At 39.6% G+C, this 20038-nt stretch overlaps 1 protein-coding gene and 1 non-coding gene across 3 annotated transcripts in view; one reads left to right on the plus strand and one right to left on the minus strand.

Annotated features, from left to right (window-relative positions):
* The first annotated feature begins 259 nt into the window (after positions 1-259).
* Positions 260-20038, plus strand: part of bcorl1 (BCL6 corepressor-like 1) — a 44386-nt gene continuing 24607 nt past the window's right edge. The window contains exon 1 of one of the 2 annotated variants that reach the window (XM_029731147.1): positions 260-361. In XM_029731147.1, the coding sequence (XP_029587007.1) occupies positions 312-361 (50 nt within the window). In that variant the 5' untranslated portion in view covers positions 260-311. Of the gene's footprint in view, positions 362-6047; positions 6378-20038 lie in introns of those variants that run through there. The other variant, XM_029731157.1, reaches the window with a different exon arrangement.
* trnav-uac (transfer RNA valine (anticodon UAC)) lies at positions 3515-3587 on the minus strand. Its single transcript has one exon. It is a non-coding gene; the product is annotated as a tRNA-Val (tRNA).

Below are 20038 nucleotides of genomic sequence, written 5' to 3' on the forward strand. Positions count from 1 at the left end.
TCATTGAAAGAACGCATCGTTCATTCCTTCCTCCCTGAAGTGCGGAGTCATTGATTCAATTAATGAAAGTAGCTAAATGTTTCCGGTGTTGTCCACAGAAAATTTACAATTTCAATAAAATAACAGCACTACTATTAATATATTTGCATACATAACGTTCACATTTGGCGGGAAAAACACACCCGGCTCTTTGTCCACTAGGGGGCATCGTTTCTTGCAGCAGGTAACATGCATGCGCCCTAACTAACGTTTTAGTTCAGGAACCTCTGGGTGCCAACTTCATACACAATTTTATATAGCTTGCTAAACAAATGGGTCAAGTCAAGTGTGCGAACACAGAACATATACATTTCATTATTTGGTAAGTAGCTAATGTGAAAGATGAGATGCATGAATGATAAGTGTAGGCATATTGCTAACGTTAGCCTAGCCCTGGCTATCTAACGTTTGCCATTCTAGTTAACTTCCTTGACTACAACGCGCTTGAATTGATAGCTAGCAATAAGCTAGCAACATGTATCTATCCGAATTTTGGAAACAAGCTAGCTAAATTAGTTTACCTAACTAGCAAGATTGAGTTATTAGACAGTTCCTCCATGTGGACCTAGATAACTAACTAGCTAGTATGCCAGTCTAAGGTTATCATAGATGTCAGTGCTGTTATCAGACACAGTCAAATATTTTCTCAGCAGTTCGATAACGTTGTCAAGTTTCAGTCATTGTAATTCATTTTCAAAACGGGCAAACATGTCAATTTAGGTTGAGTTTAGTTTATGAATGGAAGGCTTTTTAAAAATGATGACCTCATAGTGTCTATTTATTGCCCATAGTGTGTATTTATTTTGGAAAAGCCACCATTGTAAGTCAATTGATAATTGGTCATAACTATCTGGTGTATATGTTTATGCAGAGTAATATCAGTCACAATACCCAGCAGGATTTATCACATTGAAACGATTTAATCTGAAATCGGTGTTAAGTCATGATCCTTCTAGGAGAATACTCATTATAGAATAAAATGCATTATGAGAGAGTGGAGAAAGTCTTTGAGAAAGTGATAGGCCCAATCCCAAATGGACTCCATAACCCACCTATGCCCTATGCACTTGTGGAGATCTGAGAGGATTTGACAGGTGTAAGCAATATGGTAATAGTGCCACTTTGCCCTCTGATATGCTGGGTGGAAGTTTCACCATGTTGCTTTTATGAATCAATTGAAAAAGAAAAGGAGAGCCTCACTCTAGGAGCTCAGATGCAATAATTGTATAACCAACGTTTATATGTCCATTTGGGATTGGGCCACAATGCAGAGGACATGGGCATGGTGGCAGCACAATTGGCAAAGATTTCAGCCTGGATCAGCTAGAAGTTGTATTTCAAATATCCAGTCACCACTGTCCGTTTTACAAGGCTGGCCTGAGAGAGTGCTGTATCCTTAACTCACCAATGCTCTTGTAAGGCCTTGGGACCCTGTAAAGAACAGATTTAACAGTAGGGGGTGCTAACTAACAACATGAAAAACAAACAGCTTGATCATTGTTCATTTATTTTAGTCCACAGGGATTCAATTATTGTAATTACTGGTACTTGCTATCTATTATAAAAACACTATGACAATACAACCACAGTGTAAAGAAATTGCTTTGGATATATTGTTATTGTTGCTGAGACTTTTTAATAGGGTATTTTCTAGGGCTGGGAATTGCCAGGGACCTCACGATACAATTCAATACAGTGCATTTGGAAAGTATTCAGACCCCTTGACTTTTTCCACATTTTGTTAGATTACAGCCTTATTCTTAAATGGATTAAATAACTAAAAAAACTCATCAATCTACACACAATACTCCATAATCACAAAGCGAACACAGGTTTTTAGACATTTTTGCAAATTTATTAAAAAAATAAATATTGAAAAGTATTCAGAGACTTTGCTATGAGACTCAAAATTGAACGGAGCAAAGTACAGAGAGATCCTTGATGAAAACCTGCTCCAAAGCGCTCAGGACCCCAGACTGGGGCGAAGGTTCACCTTCCAACAGGACAACAACCCCAAGCGCAGAGCCAAGACAACGCAGGAGTGGCTTTGGGACAATTTCTGAATGTCCTTGAGTGGCCCAGCCAGAGTCCGGACTTTAACCCAATCGAACATCCCTGGAGAGATCTGAAAATAGCTGCAGCGACGCTCCCCATCCAACTTGAAAGTTTCAGAGTATCTGCAGAGAAGAATGGGATAAAATCCCCAAATACAGCTGTGCCAAGCTTGTAGTGTCATACCCAAGAAGACTCGAGGCTGTATTTGCTGCCAAAGGTGCTTAAATTCTGTTTTCAATAGAAGTATGGCATAATGAGTATTATGAGGTCAAGTTTTGACCTTGTAATAGTTTAAAACAAACTGATATCCTACTCATGTTACATTCAGAAATATTTCACCTGCCTGGATATCGTAGGTGTGAATTATCAGCTAAATTACTATGATTACCAATGTCATCATGAATCAAGAGACTTCAGGTATTCCCAAACTGGGGTGCACGTAAATGCCGTCGGGGGTACGCCAAATAAAAATGTGATTCACATATAAAAAAAAAGGTTTTACTTTTTTTCCCCTTCACATTTTCAAACAGTCCGTTTATATTTTCCAATGGTGCTATACATTTGGGTGAGGTTTTTTTCTCGCCTGAGTAGCCTCGTTTCACTGCCAAAAATAAAATTAAACCATCTAGTGTTCAGCGAAATAACAACACAAAGTCAAATACTGCTAGCCTAGTCAAATAATTAACATCCAATCACATTAACCGTTACTCTCTCGCGGGAATTCCACTAATGGTCCGTATGTAGCCAAACGTAGCTGCTGCTCATGTTGGTATCTGTACTGATGGCGCAAAAGCCATGACAGGGAGACATAGTGGAGTGGTAACGCACATGCAAGCAGTTGTTCCCGACGCCATTTGGGTACACTGCAGCATCCACCGAGAGGCTCTCACTGCCAAGAGAATGATTGATTATTATTATATTATTATTTGTGCCCTGGTCCTATAAGAGCTCTTTGTCACTTCCCACGAGCCGGGTTGTGACAAAAACTCGCACTCATTCTTATGTTTAATAAATGTATCCTATAGTGTGTGTGTGTGTGTGTGGCAGGCTTACAATGATGGCAAAAAACAACATTCGAGTGCGCTGACCCTGGTGCTAGAGGGGGTACGCAGCTGGAGGTTGAATGTTTGAAGAGGTACGAGACTATAAAAAGTTTAGGAACCACTGGCACAATGCAGTTTACAATAGGCAGCTTGTTTGTTATTGAGATAATACATAGGAAGTTTGGTACCATACTGGCATGTACTGTAGACCAGTGACCACTAAATCTGTGATTATCTGAGAACAAATGTTGTTCTTATATGTCTATAATTTTCGTTAGATAACAGATCTTAGATATTGATTTGTGATGTATGTATTAACCTACATTTAGCTATCAGTATGGAGCGTTGAATGTTTTATCTAGGTCATCAAAAAGTGGTGGTTCCACTGGGGCTCGAACCCAGGACCTTCTGCGTGTAAAGCAGACGTGATAACCACTACACTATGGAACCAGTTGGTAACGTTGGTAAAATACACTGTTCTAGTAGATGACGACGGTAGTTCTGAATGTTTTTCATGAATTAATATTGTTTGACCTATATTAGATGTATTTAACTGCTTGAAATATGAGATGATAATATCTTCATTTTTGAGACACGCATGGAATTGCAGTCTTGTTGGAATCGATTAGCTGTATAGGCCTATATTAATGCCGGGGTGTGCAGTCGTGTGTACAACTGCATTTGCAATGGCAAGCTATTTGGTTTAGTGCTAAGTTGTGTCATGTTAGTGTTATAGCTTTCTGCTTTTATTCAGCACCATCTGCGGCATAAAACCTGCGCCATAAATAATCACCAAATACGAACTTGATCTAAAAATGGCAAATGTACACGTTGCATGAACATTAAAATGCTGGCCTATAATAAACTATTTAATCCGTACCGGCACCGACATACCTCTCGTTGAGTTGGATCCATAGGTTTTTAGCGCACAATGTTGTGCAAAACCGAAACTTTTACCAGGCTCAACTGACACCATGTTTCTTTCCCCTTGTGAAATGTCCGGAATGCATCGGTTATGACGGATTGTGTAATGGGTCTGTATACATAATTTGAGCAACATGGTTATTTATTTAAAGTGAATTGACCAATAATAACGGTTTTATAAATTAGAGAACATTTGAAAGGCTCTCCAGTCTCTACTCTCTGTGTACAGCATGTTCGTCGGACGAACTCATGCTGGTACAGTATGACAAACTGTTATCCATTTCCGTCGCCTGTTTTGTACAAATGAGGAAAGCAGGACACCGTGAGACACACCCTCGTGACCACCACACAGGCTACAGGGTTCTCGTTTATGGGGAGGTAAAACTGGTTGCCTAATGCCTACATTATACTTGACTGGCTTCTTGGATTGCCACTCTAGTCACCCGTATGGAGTGGAAGGTTGTGGTCTATAATCTACCTGTGTGAAGCTAGCCACAATAAGGATTAGTCACAATAGTAGGTAAGGCGCCATAGCCAAGGCTGTACAGTGCATATATGTATGCCCAACCTGGTCTCAGAGCAGTTCGTATTATTCTGTAAATAAATCCGATGCACTCCATTTAGTATGATATGTTACGTTTCGTATGGCATATATTAATTTGTGGTTGTCCATCACCAATTTCGCAATATATGTTACGAATTACAATTCGTATTATATGTTACGAATTTGCAAAACGTACTACATGTTAACAATTTGAAAAACATACAATATGTTACCAATTTGCTGACGTATGATATGTTACGAATTCTAGCTAGGTGGCTAGATTGCAAACATTAGCTAGCTCGCCAATGTTAGCTAGTTTAGGACTTAGGTTAAAGGGTTAGGGGAATAGTTAGCTAAAAGGGTTAGGGTTAGGGAAAGGGTTAGCTAACATGCTAAGTAGTTGCAAAGTAGCTAAAAAAGTAGTAAGTAGTTGAAAAGTTGCTAATTAGCTAAAGTTGTCTGAATGAGATTTGAACTCGCAACCTTTGAGTTGATAGAAGTTCGTGTTAACCATACTCCTTTTGTTTTTGCCTTAAGTAACCATATATCTAAGGTAACTATACCAAACGTAACATATACTAAATGGAGTGTCCTCGGATTTATGTACAGAATAGGTTGCAGCACACCCAATGCAATTATGCAGTTTAATAAATCCACAATGTTTTTTCTGTTTATTGCCAAATTAATAAATTATTGTATTTATTTTTACGTTATATAACAACATATCTTGTTTAGCATTATATAGTCCAAATATGGCCTTATTCCACTATTTGGATCCGTTTGGATGTTTCAACAGGGGACTTTTATTTTGATGGCGAAATGCAAATCCCTCTATTGTTGCTAATCCTTATTGTGGCTAGCTTCACTCAAGTCTCTAAACCTCAGTAACTAAACGAAGTGTCCTCTTTTCACATCGCATATGTAATAACGCAATTTTGTGAAATTTTAGTGGAAACAGGACAGCAACGTTGAGACACGGATACTGCCGAAGTTATTTGTGTCGTGGGTGTAATTATAGGGCACTAGAATGCGACGTAAAGGAAATGTGCATTCTTATTGAATGGCAATAATAACTTTACAGTAATATGAAGATGGACACTCCTGTCCAAACCCTCATGATAACAATGTAAGCTTTTACACAACACGTATTTTATGTCATCATATTGATCATGTGTTATGCGTTGCAGAAGAAAAAAATCCCAAATTAGTGCCACAATTGTTTTATTGTTATAGTTTAGTATCTTTCCTTACATTCATATAATTTTCAGGAAGAAATATCCAGGAGCCAAATAGTATGATGTGCCTATGCTTAATAATTATACCATTCTGTCAGCTATCTAATGATGGTTCATAAACACACACTTGCAGCCATAACATCACTTGGGTCATCAGAGTTTGGCTTTTGTGGTAGACCTATTTCCGTATTGGAAGGGAAGATTCTAATTTCCAAAGATGATTCCAAAAATGTTCATGTTTTGAATAGGAATTTACAATTATATAAGGACTCGACTACGGTCACCACCTGTTATTCACCTGTAGGCCTCTGTCGGCGCTAGGACCCAGGGTGCGCGATTTTCATCTCCAGCTGCTGCGGTCTGAAAACGGGCGATGAGAGAAGATCGCGAGGAGAAGCCGACATGTCACACTGGAATTATTCTACCACAAAATCACATTCCTGACCCTTAACAGAAGTCACCAAGTCTCAAACAATCACTTGTCGTGGTGTGAAAAGCTCTATTTGCAAGCTTTGAAAGGGCAGTTTGGAGCGCAAGGTAAGGCGGTGCGATACCATGCGATTACTAATAACAAAGGCGTACTGGAGAGCAGGGGGCAATAAGGGGGGCATTGCACAACGGCATGGAGGGCAACAGTCAACTCTCCCAAACTTTTGCTGTGAATAATTGTGTACAGTAAAGTTTGTAAATCCACGTACAGGCCATAACAAACCTGTCTAACGGTATTCGATGTATGCATTTGGTAATGTAAAGTCTTCAAGTGTGAGGATAAACGTGTCACATGTTTCTTGGGGTGAAATCCTGTCTCAGTCGGCAGTGGCCCACATTATATTTTGCTGAGGCTACTACAACCAAAAAAGGTCGTGAATTCTAGTTTCACTGTATTTCATTATAACAGGAATCTTCTATCTGCCATGAGTTTACACATCGTGGCATCCTCAACCTGCCAACTCAGAGCATCGTCTCCAACTTGTTCTCTGCCTCCATGGTATAGCCTACATCAGGTCCAATCCTTTTACGCACATATGAACAAAAGTAATCGTCTTTTTACATAGTTGGTAGTGACATATTTCATGCTTTGCATGATTTACTACATTCTCAACGTAAACATGATGTCAGGTAATGGCAACCGCGAACTCAGACGGGACATGCCATGCTGTAGCTACTACTCTGTAGCAGCAGTATCCCAGGCCTAGGTTGTTTGGACGAGGCGTTCGAATATTCCATAAATCGACCAAATTCACTCTCGGTAGCCTAAGCCCCATTTTGAAAGGGAACGACAGTAATTTTGACGAGGCCTCAAAACAAAACATTGTGGCTTCATTCACTGTAAACTTGCTGTTTTAAGTGTGATTGCTTTTGATCACCAATCAAATGTGCACTGCAGTGTGCAAATGTATATTCACTGTATTTACGTTTTTTTGAGCCTATGGCTTCAAACGTTCACTGGTAATGGCAGTGACCAAAACTAGTCGATAGCTGAAGACCGGAGCAGCCGGCCACAACCGGGATTGCTTTCGCTCTGTCGTTGAGGTCTCTGGGTAACCCCGCTCTGACACAATGCAATGTGGAGACAACCTGGTTCCGCTTGTGCTCGATAGGAAGGCACAAAAATCAGTCGTGTTAGTCTGTAGCTCGTGCAGTGTGATGTGTATATTGGTTCTATTTTGATATTTGGCAATATGTCAACGACTAGTCTGTCAGCCGACATGCAACACTCAGTGCTATTCGCGAGTGAATGGTGTTGGGCAATGGGCAAATGATCCTACACTCCAATAGCTAGCTACCTTCCTCGAGATGAAGGCTGCGAAATAGTAGAAAGACGAAAATGTATCCGGTGTGGTGCATCACTGTGCAGCAACAGCCGGGAGACAGGGAAGAAATAGGTCATTGTTAAACAACAAACTTGTTTACTTCCATTATCATTTAGACTACCAGACATTTAGACATTTGCTATAACCGGTTGTATATATCACAGTTCTGTCATTCACAAGTCTGTGATATTGTGTTCCATAAGCTACTTAGTTTTTACCTGCGTATGATTTAGGTAAGAATCCTGCGCTGGCCTGATTAAAGGTATCCGAAATTGGGAAAGCCAGATGTGCCAAAGGCTTTTTTTCCCTAGATGTCAACTGTATGAACGCGTGGCCTGCTGAATGTTTTGGCGTACGCTATTGTGTCTATTCTGCATTAAGCAGACACCACAGGCTTCGAGACCTGTCTTTAGGCGGTTTGACCTTGCAAGGTAATATAACTTATAGGTTCTCAGCTCGCATATTATAGCCTCATTATATCGAGTGGCGAAACATTCCAGTGTATTTTTAGGACAAGCCTGTTCAAGTTAACTGTAAGATGTATCCACCTGACACTCGTTGACACTTGCAATCAGTGTTAAATTGGTGGAAAGGCTGATCCTCTAACCTTGGGTCATTCACACCAATTTTACCTCAGCATTTACAACTCTATGAAAACAATTCATCAATTCTCCAAAACGTGAAAGATGTGTTGTTAATTGTTAATTACCACCTGTAATGGCGTATATGAGAGGAGTGATTATCAGCATCATATTTCATCATGAAAACGTGTAGGTCACTTCAAATATTGAAATGCTTATCTCGCTGAACTATCAGCCAACAGGACTTGGGCTGATACACTTCTCAAACATCATACAGGACTTATTGTATGCACATATATTGGTCATCATGATAATCACTTAATAAAAAGGCATTCATATGTCACATGGTGCCAATAGTATTTATAGAGATATATATGAGATAAAGGGTGAATTTCTGAACACATAATGCATATTTTTCAAAAATGTATTCATCTCACATTCAGTAGGGGACAGATCGACATTTACAGGGGGAAGGGCTGGTCCAACTTGAGGTGTCTTAAAAAAAATGCACTTCCCTTCCCCAACGTTACAAATATTTGCACATGACCTTCCCCTGGTACAGTAAAATAAATTGAACGCCCTCCCTCCTCAGAAGTAACTCAAAATAATGTTTAAGACCACAAATAAGAATAACTGTAGCGACCCTTTGTTTATAAATGTGGATATCTACTTTGCCACTTCAGCATGCTTTTGTGGCGTAGTCGATGCCAAGCAGGGCTACGAGCCAGAAGGTTAGGGGTTCGCTGATCACCATAGACGAGCTCACTCTCCCTGCCTGTTTCATTACACTACAATCAGAGTCAGCTGCATACATTGATCAGCTATGGGGAAAGCAGATTTGTTTTACATTATGATGCCATATTTATAATTATATAAAATATATGCAAAGAATATTCCAGCGACAGGTTTCTGTGCCAATGCACCACACAACCAATAACAAAGCATACTAACTTCGGGCACTTCAATATCATGGTTTGCGTTTTCAGCACCACAATAAATAGACTATGTAAATTTCGACAAACAGAAAATACATCCCTCCCTACCTTGTAGGCTTACCCAATATAGAAGGCTTGGCTTGACAATATCTGAATGTCATTAAAGTTTTGGTGTTTTGTAACAGATGTCTCTTTCCATTCATCATTTGGCTGCTGCATAGTTTGGATTTCTATATTTTATTCGTCAGTTTTTAAAAATACATATATACACAAAGATTTTAAAAAGTGACCGGGATGCACGATACAGTCGGACTTATTTCCATTGTGGTCAATATTCTTTACATATACAATTACATAGATACAGACACATTACAGAGATAGAGATGAAAAAATGCTCAACCTCCAGATGAGTATGAGGGAGGAGTTTAAGTACATTTCTTAAAAGCTTGTTTGGCTGGTAGCTTATTCTTTAAATGTTTGGGGCTGCTTGTGAACCATGATGTACAAGCATAATCAAAGTGACATTGGACTAGTGCACTAGCTAGGTTTTCATCCAATTGGCGACAGATTTTCTCAAATCTTCATAAAAGCAATATGCCATTTCAGAGTTACCGTTCGGAAAAATTTTGCACCGGACAACATGACTGGGAAGATTTTAATTTACCAGACATTTGCATTCAGATCCAACCTGGCGCAGCCAGCGCCATCAATAAATGAGGGATATTGGCCAAATGAGCCACATTTACGTATCCTTAAAAACAGCCTATAACAAATTACAAAAACACTATTACTTGTGTTTCGATGTGTAGCATATGCTAAACCAATTTTTGCTATTGGTTTTTAGGCTACTTTCCTAAAACAATAATTGTCCACCTCACAGTTCATTTGTCAGAGATTTGAGCACTAAATGTATCAGGGCATTGTATGCATAGGCCTATAGGCTTAGGTGTCCACTGTATGATATTAACAATTTAATAAATATATACAGTAACTGTCAAAAGTTTGGACACACCTACTCATTCCAGGGTTTTTCTTTATTTTGAGTATTTTCTACATTGTAGAATAATAGTAAAGACATCAAAACTATCAAATAACACATGGAATCATATAGTAACCAAAAAGTGTTAAACAAATGAAAATATATGTTATATTTGAAATTCTTCAAAGTAGCCCTTTGCCTTGATGATTGCTTTGCACACTCTTGACATTCTCTCAACCAGCTGTAAGTCTGTCCTTTGGTCTGATGAGTCCAAATTTGAGATTTTTGGTTCCAACCGCCGTATCTTTGTGAGACACAGAGTAGGTGAACGGATGATCTCCGCATGTATGGTTCCCACCGTGAAGCATGGAGGGGGTGTGGGGGTGCTTTGCTAGTGACACTGTTGTGATTTATTTAGAATTCAAGGCACACTTAACCAGCATGGCTACCACAGCATTCTGCAGCGATACGCCATCCCATCTGGTTTGTGCTTAGTGGGACTATCATTTGTTTCAACAGGAAAATGACCCAAAACACACCTCCAGGCTGTGTAAGGCCTATTTGACCAAGAAGGAGAGTGATGGAGCGCTGTATCAGATGACCTGGCCTTCACAATCACTGACCTCAACCCAATTGAGATGGTTTGGGATGAGTTGGACCGCAGAGTGAAGGAAAAGCAGCCAACAAGTGCTCAGCATATGTGGGAACTCCTTCAAGACTGTTGGAAAAGCATTCCAGGTGAAGCTGGTTGAGAGAATGCCAAGAGTGTGCAAAGCTGTCATCAAGGCAAAGGGTGGCTACTTTGAAGAATCTAAATATATATTTGGTTACCACATGATTCCATATGTTTTATTTAATAGTTTTGATGTCTTCGCTATTATTCTACAAATATTAAAAATAAAGAAAAACCCTTGAATGAGTAGGTGTGTCCAAACCTTTGACTGGTACTGTATATATAAAGGAAGAGAAGCTTAGGCCTAACCCCAGAGAGATATAGATATGTTGGTGGCATGCTATGACACCGACATGCATTTTTTATGTCTGATGGCTACTGCGTCTGCTATACAGACATATACTGAAATAAAATATAAATGCCACATGCAACAATTTCAACGATTTTACTGAGTTACAGTTCATATAAGGAAATCAGTCAATTGAAATAAATTCATTAGGCCCTAATCTATGGACTTCACATTACTGGGCAGGGGTTGGCCTGGGAGACCATGGTCCACCCACTTGGGAGACAGGCCCAACCAATCAGAATTCGTTTTCCCCCACAAATGGGCTTTATTACAGACAAAAATACTAATCAGCTGTCTGGGTGGCTGGTCTCAGACTATCCCGCAGGTGAAGAAGCCGGATGTGGAGGTCCTGGGCTGGCATGGTTACATGTGGTCTGTGGTTGTGAAACCGGTTGGACGTTCTGCCAAATTCTCTAAAACAACTTATGGTAGAGACATTTTAGAGTGGCCTTTTATTGTCCCCAGTACAAGGTGCACCTGTGTAATGATCATGCTTTTTAATCAGCCTCTTGATATGCCACACCTGTCAGGTGGGTAGATTATCTTGGCTAAGGAGAAATGCTCACTAACAGGGATATAATAGTAGAATTGCATCTGGAACATTTCTGGGATCTTTTATTTCAACTCATGAAACATAGGACCAACACTTTACATGTTGCATTTATATTTTTGTTCAGTATAGACGTACATAACGAGGGTAATTCATGAATTGTATTAGTGGTTATTTTAACCAATGCATTGAATTTATCATTTTTTTTTACCCAATGCATTGGGTAATCTAATCAACCCACATTCGGGTTAACTATAACCCAATAGCTGGTTTCATAATAACCCATCTATATTCTTATTTGTATTTATTTTCTCCCTATTTCAATACTATTGTAATACTGTTTTCATACAATGTCAATGTGATTATTAATATTTAATAGTTGTATTTAATAGCTTTACCCTTTAAACCCCTACCAATCAATACCCCATCCCCACTCCTTAACACATGGGATATAAAATAAAAGTTAGAAAAAGACAAATACACTACATTTCAAAAAGTCCAGCAAGCAGTGTTTCCCCTATATTAATTTAGCATTGGCGCATCGCTGCTGCTAAATTGTTGCCGTCGCTGCAAAAAAAACTGTCAACTGGGTGGGACTTCCTATGGGTTAAGGAAGGATCACATAATTCCATCCAGTTCATCGGGAGTGCTCAGCCAATGAATTATACTTGTGAACAAACATTCCATAACTGCAGGTGGCAGTAAATCGTCAACCTTGTCTTTATACCTGTTCAAACAACACACTTCAGGTGGCAGTGTGCACCCTTTCAGTTTGTTTACCAACTCATAGAAGTAGTAGGTGAAGAAAAATGTACTACTTAAAAATGGAGATGGCCTCAATGGCACTGCCCATTCTCTCACAGACACCATAATGGGACAGATGCAATGTTGCGTCCTCTAAATATCTCCATGAGAAAACGCTATTAATAGATGTATATAATAATTGTTAGCAAAGATGCAGTAATGTTACGCTAGTTAAATTATATTTTGGTTTAATATAGAATTCTCTGGTGATGTCATTGAGATCAAGAGATAATTAATGAAACTGAACATAGTGAAATGTTCATGCATTTTGGAGTAGAATGTCCCCAGTTGTGACCTCAGTCATTCAACAAAAATGTAATCTCCTGGGGGGCATGCCCCCGGACCCCCCTGGGAAGACCACAGCTTGTATACTTACACGTTGTATTATTAGGGATGAATCATTTCCCCATCCATTCTGTATGACCATGGAGGCAGGATGGCAGGTCCCACCTTCAGGGCCACATCACAAAACGGGTCTATAGGGGAAAACAACATTTCAAACAAATCCCAAATTATTGATGTGATCAAGAAAACATATTGGATCAGGGCATTGGTATGTCAATTTCCATAAAGAACAAGAAAAGTATGATGTCGAAAAGCATAATTATTATTGGCCTAGTATATTTTTCACATTGTCTTACCATTAGAAGGGTTTCAGCATCCTTTACCAGGTCACTTGCCCTTTTCTCCCCCTATGGAAGACAACAACAAGTCCGATGAAACTCCATCACAGGTCACCCCTGCATTTGATGAAACGCAATATACAGTTGAAGTCGGAAGTTTACATACACCTTAGCCAAATACATTTAAACTCAGTTTTTCACAATTCCTGACATTTAATCCTAGTAAAAATTCCCTGTCTTAGGTCAGTTAGGATCACCACTTTATTTTAACAATGTGAAATGTCAGAATAATAGTAGAGAGAATGATATATTTCACCTTTTATTTCTTTCATCACATTCCCAGTGGGTCAGAACTTGCCTTTAAACTGTTTAACTTGGGTCAAACGCTTTGGGTAGCCTTCCACAAGCTTCCAACAATAAGTTGGGTGAATTTTGGCCTATTCCTCCTGACAGAGCTGGTGTAACTGAGTCAGGTTTGTAGGCCTCCTTGCTCGCACACGCTTTTTCAGTTCTTCCCACAAATTTTCTCTAGGATTGAGGTCAGGGCTTTGTGATGGCCACACCAATACCTTGACTTTGTTTTCCTTAAGCCATTTTGCCACAACTTTGGAAGTATGCTTGGGGTCATTGTCCATTTGGAAGACCCATTTGCGACCAAGCTTTAACTTCCTGACTGATGTCTTCAGATGTTGCTTCAATATATCCACCTAATTGTCCAACCTCATGATGCCATCTATTTTGTGAAGTGCACCAGTCCCTCCTGCAGCAAAGCACCCCCACAACATGATGCTGCCACCCCCGTGCTTCACAGTTGGGATGGTGTTCTTCGGCTTGCAAGTATCCCCCTTTTTCCTCCAAACATAACAATGGTCATTATGGCCAAACAGTTCTATTTCTTTCCGTCAGACCAGAGGACATTTCTCCAAAAAGTTAAATCTTTGTCCCCATGTGCAGTTGCAAACCGTAGCCTGGCTTTGTTATGGCGGTTTTGGAGCAGTGGCTTCTTCCTTGCTGATCGGCCTTTCAGGTTATGTCGATATAGGACTCGTTTTACTGTGGATATAGAGACTTTTGTACCTGTTTCCTCCAGCATCTTCACAAGGTCCTTTGCTGTTGTTCTGGGATTGATTTGCGCTTTTCGCACCAAAGTACGTTCATTTCTAGGAGACAGAACGCATCTCCTTCCTGAGCGGTATGATGGCTGCGTGGTTCCATGGTGTTTATACTTGCATACTATTGTTTGTAGAGATGAACATGCTACCTTCAGGCGTTTGGAAATTGCTCCTAAGGATGAATCAGACTTGTGTTAGTGTACAATTTTTTTTCTGAGGTCTTGGCTGATATCTTTTGATTTTCCCATGATGTCAAGCAAAGAGGCACTGAGTTTGAAGGTAGGCCTTGAAATACATCCACAGGTACACCTCCAATTGACTTAAATGATGTCAATTAGCCTACCAGAAGCTTCTAAAACCATGACATCATTTTCTGGAATTTCCAAGCTGTTTAAAGGCACAGTCAACTTAGTGTTTGTAAACTTCTGACCCACTGGAATTGTGATCCAGTGAATTATAAGTTAAGTAATCTGTTTGTAAACAATTGTTGGAAAAAGTTGTGGAGTGGTTGAAAAATGAGTTTTAATGACTCCAACCTAAGTGTATGTAAACTTCCGAATTCAACTGTATATATTTATTTGAAACAATGTCTAAAACTGAAGAAATATAGTGCCTTCACAAAGTATTCATACCCCTTGACTTATTCCACATTTTGTTGTGTTACAGCCTGAATTCAAGATCGATTAAATATATATTTTTCTCACCCATCTACAGACAATACCCTATAATGACAAAGTGAAAACATATTATACATTTTTGAAAATGTAATGAAATACAGAAATATCTCATTTACATAAGTATTCACACTCCTGCGTCAATACATGTTAGAATCACCTTTGGCAGAGATTACAGCTGTGAGTCTTTCTGAGTAAGTCTCTAAGAGCTTTGCACATCTGGATTGTACAATATTTTGTCATTATTCTTTTCAAAATTCTTCAAGCTCTTTCTAAATGGTTGATAATCATTGCTAGACTACCATTTTCAAATCTTGCCATAGATTTTCAAGCAGATTTAAGTCAAACTTGTAACTCGGCCACTCTGAACATTCACTGTATTCTTGGTAAGCAACTCCAGTGTAGATTTTAGCCTTTTTTTTGGTTATTTCTTGCTGAAAGGTGAATTCATCTCCCAGTGTCTTTTGGGAAGCAGACTGAACCCGGATTCAGGATTCTGAACTCTAGGATTTTGCCTGTGCTTAGCTCCATTCTGTTTATTTTTTATCCTGAAAAACTCCCCATTCGTTAACAATTACAAGTATACCCATAACATGATGCAGCCACTACTATGCTTGAAAATATGGAGTGGTACTCAGTAATGTGTTGTTTTGGATTTGCCTCAAACATTTATTTAAACTATATTTAACCTTTATTTAACTAGGCAAGTCAGTTAACTTCTATGGGCTACGTCCACCTGCGGGACACAGCCAGTGAAATATCAGGGCGGCAAATTCAAACACAACAAAATGTCATAATTCAACTTTCTCAAACATACAACTATTTTACACCATTTTAAAGATACACTTCTCCTTGATGTAACCACATTGTCCGATTTCAAAAAGGCTTTACACCGAAAGCAAAACATTAGATTATGTTGGGAGAGTACATAGACAAAAATAATCACAGCCATTTTCCAAGCAAAGACGTGTCAATAAAACCCGAAACACAGCTAAATGAAGCACTAACCTTTGACGATCTTCATCAGATGACACTCCTAGGACATTATGTTACACAATACATGTATGTTTTGTTTGATAAAGTTCATATTTATATCCAAAAACAGCATCTTACATTGGCACGTGATGTTCAGATAATGTATTCCCACCAAAACTTCCGGTGAATGTGCACATCAATTTACAAAAATACTCATCATAAACGTTGACAAAATATAGAACAATTATTTAAAAAATTATAGATAGACTACTCCTGGATGCAACCGCTTTGTCAGATTTTAAAATAGCTTTACGGAGAAAGCACATTTTTCAATATTCTGAGTACATAGCTCAGCCATCACGGTGAGCTATTCAGACACCCGCCAAGTTCGGGGCAACCTAAACTCAGAATTAGTATTAGAAATATGCTCATACCTTTGCTGATCTTCATCAGAATGCACTCCTAGGACTGCTACTTCCACAAGAAATGTTGTTTTTGTTTGAAATAATCCATATTTATGTACAAATACCTTCGTTTTGTTCGTGCGTACAGATCACTTATCCAAAGGCATAACGCGCGAGCGCGGAACCAGAGACAAAAAGTCAAAATGTTCCATTACCGTACTTAGAAGCATGTCAAACGCTGTTTAAAATCAATCTTTATGGTATTTTTAACGTAAAATTGCGATAATATTCCAACCGGACAATAGCATATTCATTCAAGAAGAAAAAGAAGGAACGGCGCTCGTGTGACTGCGCATATCCAATCCCTTTGTTACCAGGCAGACCACTCAGTAACTGAGCTCCTATACTCTGCCCAGTGACAGGAGAATGCTCAAACCACTTTCTGAAGGCTTTTGACAGCCAATGGAAGCCTTAGGAAGTGCAACGTAACCCCACAGATACTGTAGTTTCGAAAGGGACTAGAAAGAAGAACTACAATTCTCAGATCCTCCACTTCCTGGTTGACTTTTTCTCAGGTTTTTGCCTGCCATATGAGTTCTGTTATACTCACAGACACCATTCAAACAGTTTTAGAAACTTCAGAGTGTTTTCTATCCAAATCTACTAATAATATGCATATTCTAGTTTCTGGGCCAGAATAGTAACCTGTTTTAATTGGGTACGTTTTTCATCCGGCCGTGAAAATACTGCCCCCTAGCCCAGACAGGTTAAGAACAAATTCTTATTTACAATGACGGCCTTGTATTCAGGACAATTTTTTTTCAATATTACTTTAGTGCCTTGTTGGAAACAGGAGGCATGTTTTGGAATATTTGTATCATGTCCAGGCTTCCTTCTTTTCACTCTGTCAATTAACTGAGTTAGGAAGGACACCTGTATCTTTGTAGTGACTGCGTGTAATTAATAACTTCACCATGCTCAAAGGGATATTCAATTTCTGCTTTTTTACATTTTTACCCATCTACCAATGGGTGCCCTTCTTTGCGAGGCATTGGAAAACCTCCCTAGTCGTTGGGGTTTAATCTGTGTTTGAAATTCACTGCTCGACTGAGGGACCTTACAGATAATTATATGTATGGGGTACAGAGATGATGTAGTACTTTCTTTTAACATTAGCCTAAGTTGAAGATGACAAAGGTTAAGACAAGACAATTTTAATATCGCATAACTCTTTGCAACAATGGGACCAGCTATGCTAGTTTGCAACGGCACTGGTCGTTAGCAACGGCGCTGGTCGTTAGCAACGGCACTAGTAGTTAGCAACAGCACTAGTAGTTAGCAACGGCACTAGTAGTTAGCAACGGCGCTCGTCTCATGAATTTGTTTATTTTTCGAAAAGCTTCCACATGGAATCATAACTTGTCTTAACCTTTGTTATCTTCAACCTAGACGTTAGATAGATAGCTTATGCTAGCAGCTATCTAGCTAGCAATTGCTGTAAAGTCACCAGAATTATTTGAAATAACGATTGAGGTAGTCATGTTATCTAGCTAAACAATTAGCTCATTTAAATAACTATAAATAAAGGTTAACTTACCCATTTGTCTCTCTCCAGTGGCACAATAAGTGGCAATGGGTTTTGCAGAGAGTTGCCGTCCCCCAGCATCCGACTGTTGAGGTTTGATTACAAATGCCTGTCGTGAGATTAATTGACTTGTACCTAACCTGTTGAGTTACTGCTAAAACAACCCAACAAGCAGAAAATAACCCAATAAAATGACCCAACATCCGTAACAGTTCTATCGGATTGTGGAAACAATACGTTTTTTGCTGTGTAGGCCCATTGTGCCTCTATGAAAGGGCCAGGTTGTCATGCGTTTCAAATGATGAAATATAATGCATTTCTAAAATGGCCCTTATCTTATCAGTACTCTTGAGTGATGTCAAAAACTTAAATATAGGCCTACAGTGCCTTTGGAAAGTATTCAGACCCCTTGACTTATTCCATATTTTGTTACATTGCAGCCTTATCCTAAAATTGATTAAAACAACATTTTTCATCAACAATCTACACACAATACAATTTAAAAAAACAGATACCTTATTTACATAAGTATTCAGACCCTTTGCTATGAGACTCGAAGTAGAGCTCAGGTGCAACCTATTTCCATTGATCATCCTTGAGATGTTTCTACAACTTTATTGTAGTCCACCTGTGGTAAATTCAATTGATTGGACATGATTTGGAAAGGCACACACCTGTCTATATAAGGTCCCACAGTTGACAGTGCATGTCAGATTAAAAATCATGCCATGAGGTTGAAGGAATTGTCCGTAGAGCTACAAAACAGGATTGTGTCGAGGCACAGATCTGGGGAAAGGTACCAAAACATTTCTGCAGCATTGAAGGTCACCAAGAACACCGTGGCCTCCATCATTCTTAAATGGAAGAAGTTTGGAACCACCAAGACTCTTCCTAGAGCTGGCCGCCCGGCCAAACTGAGCAATCGGGGAAGAAGGGCCTTGGTCAGGGAGGTGACAGAGAACCCGATGGTTACTCTGACAGAGCTCTAGAGTTCCTCTGTGGAGATGGGGAAAATCTTCCAAAAGGGCAACCATCTCTGCAGCACTCCACCAATCAGGCCTTTATGGTAGAGTGACCAGACGGAAGCTACTCATCAGTAAAAGGCACATGACAGCCCTCTTGGGAGTTTGCCAAAAGGCACCTAAAGACTCTCAGACCATGAGAAACAATATTCTCTGGTCTGATGAAACCAAGATTGAAGTCTTCGGCCTGATTGCAAAGCGTCAGGTCAGACTGGGGCAAAGGTTCACCTTCAAAAAGGACAACGACCCTAAGCACACAGCCAAGACAACGCAGGAGTGGCTCCAGGACTGTCCTTGAGCGTCCTTGAATGGCCTAGCCAGAGCCCGGACTTGAACCCGATCGGACATCAGACCTGAAAATAGCTGTGCTGCGACGCTCCCCATCCAACCTGACAGAGCTTGAGAGGATCTGCAGAGAGGAATGGGAGAAACTCCCCAAATGCAGGTGTGCCAAGCTTGTAGTGTCATACCCAAGAAGACTCGAGGTTGTAGTCACTGCCAAAGGTGCTTCAACAAAGTACTGAGTAAAGGGTCTTAATACTTATGTAAATGTGATATTTCAGTTTTTAATTTTTTTTATACATTTGCAAACATTTCTAAAAACCTGTTTTTGCTTTGTCATTGTGGGTTATTGTGTGTAGATCGATGAGGGGAAAAAAACTATTAAATACATTTTAGAATAAGACTTGTGATGGGATGTAAAGAAAGATGGGATGTAAAGAAAGGTAAGGACATGTGCAGGTCGAGTTCACCATTTATATTTGGAATTTGTCCTGAGGTTTCAGTCATGAAGCAGTGTAAATTCATTTGAACCATTCATCCTCAGAAATTGATTTTAATCTCAGAATATTCTAACAGATAAAATGGTCTGCACCGTGATAAGAAGATGAAGAAATGAATTACCATGCAAGAGGGGTCAAGGACAGGTTTAGGGCCTATAGGCTGTCCTGTGACTATATGAATGAGTTTGAGCAGGAAGAGAGGTGGAGGTGTTGGGAGGACAGCGAAGGTCAATGTGAAGAGAATGTGAGAGAGCCCAGTTAAAATGTTGCTGCCTTTTCTAGTCTATCGGCCCTGCTGCTATGCCAGCCGCCACTCACCGCCTGAGCCACGAGCAC

This window comes from Salmo trutta, chromosome 3, assembly GCF_901001165.1.
Source record: "Salmo trutta chromosome 3, fSalTru1.1, whole genome shotgun sequence".
In the NCBI taxonomy this organism is placed as follows: domain Eukaryota; kingdom Metazoa; phylum Chordata; class Actinopteri; order Salmoniformes; family Salmonidae; genus Salmo; species Salmo trutta.